Below are 5845 nucleotides of genomic sequence, written 5' to 3'. Positions count from 1 at the left end.
GCAAAGCAGCATTCCCACATAGCAGGCCCCTGAGTGCTGGCATCCTAACTCCACACGTAGGATCTACAGTAGGACCAGGCTCAGGTGGGAGGAGCTGGGAGAAAGAAAAGAGGCTTTCCCCAGGATGGAGAGACAGAGAGAGAGGAAAAGACAAGCTGAAGGTGTAGGGGATTTTCCCCTCTTGAGAGCTCACAGGCCAGTGCACTGCAGCTGTAGAGATACTGAGGCACTGCAGCTCTGGAGAGAGCATGGCCACAGGACACGAGGGAGGAGAAAACACTCCCGTGCTCCTGTTTGCACACTCTGCAGTGTGAACTTCCCGACGCCTTCCTGCCCCATTGCCCTTTTCATCTTGCAAACATAATCGATGGGCTTTAAGAATCAAACATGGGGAACTCTGGCCTAACGTGAGCTCGTGTGAGTCAGCCCCTGGGGCTTCGGTTGGGTTCATGGGGGCATCCTGATGGTAGGTTCGAGTCCCCCTGAGCAGGGCTTTGGTCCCCTGAACTTCCTTAGATTGTACATCCCCGTGATAGAGGGTTCCAGACAGGGAGATAAAGTATGGGTGGTCACAAATGTGCAGTTTGAGAACTTCCTAATGTAACAAGTCCATGGAACTAGGATTCTGAGAAGACGGTGACGTCTAACAGGTGACTGTGACTGTATATCTGTAGTTGGCCAATGTATTAAGGAGGAAGCAGTTTTGTTAACTGCTGTCCACATTGTGGCAGATCACCTTCCTAAATTCAAGTTCAAGTTTAAGGCTTTGGATGTCATGGTAGAATAACAGGGCCCAGGATACTATGCCATGCTGGGCAGGAAGTAGGCCATCAATATCTTCAAGTTGCAGTTCTTGCTGAGAGTATTGCCTTCATCTTGAGTCCAGGAAACTTAAGAGGGCATGGAAAGGGGGGCAGAAGTGGCTTCCCCCTTCCCTTAAACTCCCTGGAAGCAGGGGAGTGTCAAGATATGTGAATGATTATTTGAATTGGTTTCATTTTCCTAACCCTATAGGTGACAATGTCATAGCTCTGGACTGGCCTCACTTGGATGACGACCATTGAATTCTGGAGTCTAAGGACTAGTGGTGCCTTAGGCACCCTAGAAGTCAGGCTTCTCAAAAACCCTGCATATATTATTACATTATATTATATTATATATTATATTATATTATATTATATTATGTTATATTATATTATATGTACATATGAGGTGGCACCATTGACACTTAGGATCTAACTGCTTATGTAAGACATCATAAGTTCTTAGGTCAGTCTGTAAACAATTAGGGTGTGATTCTTTTTTTTTTTATTAGATGTTTTCTTTATTTACAATATCTCTGTTCCCAGGTTCCCCTCCAAAAATAAAATAAAATAAAATAAAATAAAACAACAACTAAAACAAACCCCTGTTCCCTCTCCCCTCCCCCTGCTCACCACCCTACCCTTTTGGTGTGATTCTTGAAGTGTGTCAACTTCATTCTTATTTTTGACCTTTTCATACAGAAAATAGATTTTGTTTCCTTAGAGTCATCTATCCCCTCTGGCTCTTATAATATTCCTGCCTCCTCTTCTGCATGGCTCCCTCCCTGAGCACTGAGGTAAGGGCTTTGATGCTGACATCCCACTTAGGACTCAGAACTCCAATGCTGTTAGTGGGGATGCTCACTCATACACAGTTTATAGCTGACCGAAAGTATGTATTCCAGCCCTCCAGGGCTACAGCCAGGTATTCTGGCACCAAGGTGTAGCCCAGAGGGTCCCGAACACAGGATTTTTTTTTTTAAAGCAGAAACTATGCCCTGGCATCTGACTCAGCAGCTGCAAGGCGGCTTTGCAGAAGTATACACTTCAAAGCAAGCTATTAAACCTAAGCTAAGAGTGGCCACTTACCTAGGGATGGGGGCTCTGTACAAACTGGCAGCTTAACTGAAGCTATGATAAGTTAGGGAGGACATTCCTGATCTTTGGTGCCTAGAATAGAGTTGGGTAATTTTCCATGGGATTCCCCCATTTAACATCAAATTCTAGTTAAATCGAAATGGCCTCAGCAAGAATAAGAAATGGGGGAATGTTTTTGTTGTAGTACCTTGACACAAAGTCTCTCGCTCTCAAGCACAAGACCTGTACAGGTTTGAACCAGACAAAACCCCAGCACTGACAAGGAGAATTGGTCACAAAGTCCCACCCCCAACCAAGGAGTTATTTGCAATGGATACCTGCTGGGAGAGGAAATCAGTTTTCTCCAATGGAGAGACACTGGGTGTATGAAGCACACTCTGGGGCAGGCCCTATGCTCAGGAATAGTTCTGGCTGACTCTGCACTTTTTGTGGCTTTTGTTTGTTTGTTTCATTTGCTTTGTTTTGGTATGTTTTTGTCTTATTTTTTTAATTTGCTTTGGTTTTCATTTTGCTTTGTTAGGGTGGTTAGGATGGTATAGAGGATGTGGGAAGTGTTTAAAGAGGAACAATCATAATTATATTGTATAAAATAATTTTAAAGAAAAAACAAAACTATGAAAAAAAAAACAAAAGCCAATTGTTCTTTTCAATGTAAAGGCTCATTGGCATATGCAGTTACACAGTGTGTGGGTTTTTTTTTTCCAGCTGCGATACTGACTGTGAATACGCTAAAGCCATCTATTTCATCATGTCATTGCAGAGATGGTTTAAGAGACGAAGAGCCAGATATAGGAAGGAACAGCAGTCTCAAATGCTCCAGTGTGCACCTGATGATAGACAGAATGCCATACAGTAAAGCTTTTGGAGGAGACCTGAAGGCATCATATGAAGACACATTAGGCACTAATACTATCCATGGAACTTTATCCCTTCAGCAATAAAGAGATGTGCATTCAACATGTTTCATGTCCTTTCTAGGGGTCAGTAAGTTGTTGATGTAAATTACTGAGAAAATATCATTTAAACAGAAGGACAAAGAGAGATGACAACCCAGAGTCATCTTTATTACTGCACAAATCACAAAAGTTTCTCAGGAGCTACAGAAGTCCTCACTCAGACACACATTCTTCCCCATTGTCACACTGTATTATCCTCACCCTGACCCTTGACCCTGTGAGAGCAAATACATTAAATCAGGAGCAGGGCAAGTCCCCAGTGAGAAGATGGTTCACAAAGAGGATTGAGTTCCACCCATACGCGGGATTTGACTCTGACCATCAACTCTGCATCAAGTATAAAAAGAGGCCACTCTGAGCATTCATGAGAGGAGGAGTGTGAACAATCACCTAGGCTGCCCCAGATCTGTTCACTGCCCTTCCTTTCAATGGCATGGTCACGGTACTAGGAATCATTCTGCCACAGGGACTACTACTTCAAAGGAAACACAAGAGCCCATTCCATGATGATTAGAAAGATGTTACTTCTCTTCTCCCATCCATATGTACAAGATGCACAAGAGACCAGACCAGAGAGGCAAAGGATGCTCAATAGATATTGAGAATCATTAACACCAGGCCAGGTTAGGGGTAGACATAGACTGCAGGTTTCAGGGCACGTGGGGAGCAATGGGCTGTGTTAACCTAAGGGTTATTGGAGGAGGTGGAGTGTGGTAAGTACACAGAGAGACGTATGCCTGAGTTCCAGCAGGGCAGACACATGAAAGGGTCCGTAGCATGGTGGCATATGATATTGAGGTAGTGTTTGTGGTACCGTGAGATTCTGGCCAAGGCATGAGCCGGTTTTGATGCTGTGATCACTTGTGAGCTACAGTCTCTACGAAAGACGGGTGCAGCAACGTGTTGAAGGCCTCCTTGGAAATGGAGTACAGGCAATTGGACATGTGGAATATGTAATGGAGAAGATGGGTAAATAGTTATTTACTGGACACATGTCTAGAAGTCTGGTATGACAGAGGAGGGGAGGATAGACTGTATTTGGCAAAGCCTGGTATTTAAGAAAGTTTGTACCAGGCAGTCAGTGGTGGTGCACGCCTTTAATCCCAGCATTTCGGAGGCAGAGGCAGGCAGATTTCTGAGTTGGAGGCCAGCCTGGTCTACAGAGTGAGTTCCAGGACAGCCAGAGATACACAGAGAAACCCTGTCTCGAAAAACAAAACGAAACAAAAAAACCATAAACCAAAAGCAAGAGAGAGAGAGAGAGAGAGAGAGAGAGAGAGAGAGAGAGAGAGAAAGTTTGTGAATGGTAGAGGCACTGGGAGAGATGGAGCAAGTGGATCCACACAACCAGTGTCTAGAGACCAGAGAACTTCCTTCTACCCAAAGCAGGACTTGGGTCACGGGTGCTGGAGTTGGAAGCACCAGGGTGGATGCTGGATTTAGGAACATGAGGAGGACCTAGAAGGAAGGGACACAGTAGACAGATGCCTACATAGATAGAGAAAGGGTGTGAGGTGGAGGTAGCAACAAAAATCTCCCTGGGGTCTATTACCACAGAATGCAGACAGGTTCCTGGAATGGTCCTGAGAATTGGAGAGTGGCTGATCACACAATATAGGACTGGCAGATCAGGGCCCAACAAATGCAGACAAAGCTTCTCTCCATAAATACCAAAGACCAATAAAGAAAGCGCCCATGGCCAATACCCAGGCCCCAGTTCTGTGGGACCAGAGTGAGCACCCACAGCTCCACATACCAGGAGAGTGGGAAAGTATATGTAGACAATATGCATATGGGAAGATGACCTCATTGTGGTGTGTGTTCCTCATCCAGCAACTGCCATTCCCACAACAAACCATGCTCTCCCTTTTCCTCTGGCTTGCTAAAATTCTTTAGATTCCAATCCCAAAAGCTCTTCACCAAGCTGTGATCTCAAAATCCTGACCACTGAGCACCACTACCACAAGGGTCAAGACAGGAGACCTGAAGGTAGCAAACGGTGGCTTCAGTGCAGTGCTAGCCAGAACTTTCTTTCTCACCCAACCTAATGGGATGTTGTTCTGTAAATGTAAGAGTTTGCTCTGAGATTGAAACATTCCACTTTGCAGGCTTCCAAGCAGCGAGGGTAAACAAAACAAAATGTCCTCAAGAACTCCCCCAAACTGACCAGATTTACTAGGTACCTCTATGCCAGAGTAAACAATAAAAGCTGAGAGCCCCTCAGAGAGAAACAGAGGCTGAGCTGCAAAGAAGACTCTCAGAAGGCAAAAGCTGCAAACAAGAAGCCAGATGAGATCAGCTGCCCCAGAAGAAGTAGAAAGCAGTTGAGCTGCCTGGATGGGGTTTAGACCCACTGAAGCACCTGGAAAGGACGCGCTCCAACCCGTTGAGCTGAATGCAGTCTGTGCAGTTGCTCCAAGTTCCCAGCTTTGTGAGTTCTCTTTCACCCAGGATGGGGTGGGCTTTGGTGATAAGCTGTCTTTGAGACATTTCTCCTCCTGTAAATAACCCTCCAGCTATAAACCTGTAAGTAACCCCAATATAAAACACATCAGTTCACCAAGCTGGACTTTGATGGCATCCATACTTCGGTCCATCATAGGCTCTCTATTTGCAGTGAGTGGATAAGTGTGTTTTATCTTACCAGAAACAGTTTTGTCACACAGCGCACGCGGGTAGTTGGAGGGCATCTCACAAAAGCCATATTAGCCAGCCGGTGAAGTCCTGGTAGCTCAGAGAAACAACCAGAGTCTCACAGAGGCAGTGGTTCCTGTGATCAAGTACTTGCTTCTCTAATTCCACGCTCCCATCTGTATCCTCTTTTCATATCTTCAGTTGAAATTTAGCCATAAGTTTCAGTGATACGTGCCAGAGCTGTGTGTTTTCCTGTGCCCCCTCTGCATGCACCTGTTCTGTCTCCCTTCTGCCTGCAGATTTCACAAAGCTGGCTGTGGGACATATATTACCCCCTCCATGCCTATTTCTTCC

General features: G+C 45.3%; 1 protein-coding gene across 1 annotated transcript in view; it reads left to right on the top strand.

Annotated features, from left to right (window-relative positions):
- Positions 1-2757, top strand: part of LOC116092150 (rhox homeobox family member 1-like) — a 3673-nt gene extending 916 nt beyond the window's left edge. Inside the window, exons 2-3 of the mRNA XM_031373503.1 lie at positions 145-161; positions 2636-2757. Of these exons, the coding sequence (XP_031229363.1) occupies positions 145-161; positions 2636-2757 (139 nt within the window). The remainder of the gene's footprint in view (positions 1-144; positions 162-2635) is intronic.
- The last annotated feature ends 3088 nt before the right edge of the window (positions 2758-5845 follow it).

This window comes from Mastomys coucha, chromosome X (genome assembly GCF_008632895.1).
Source record: "Mastomys coucha isolate ucsf_1 chromosome X, UCSF_Mcou_1, whole genome shotgun sequence".
Taxonomy (NCBI): Eukaryota; Metazoa; Chordata; class Mammalia; order Rodentia; family Muridae; genus Mastomys; species Mastomys coucha.
This window is presented reverse-complemented; position numbering and strand designations above follow the sequence as displayed.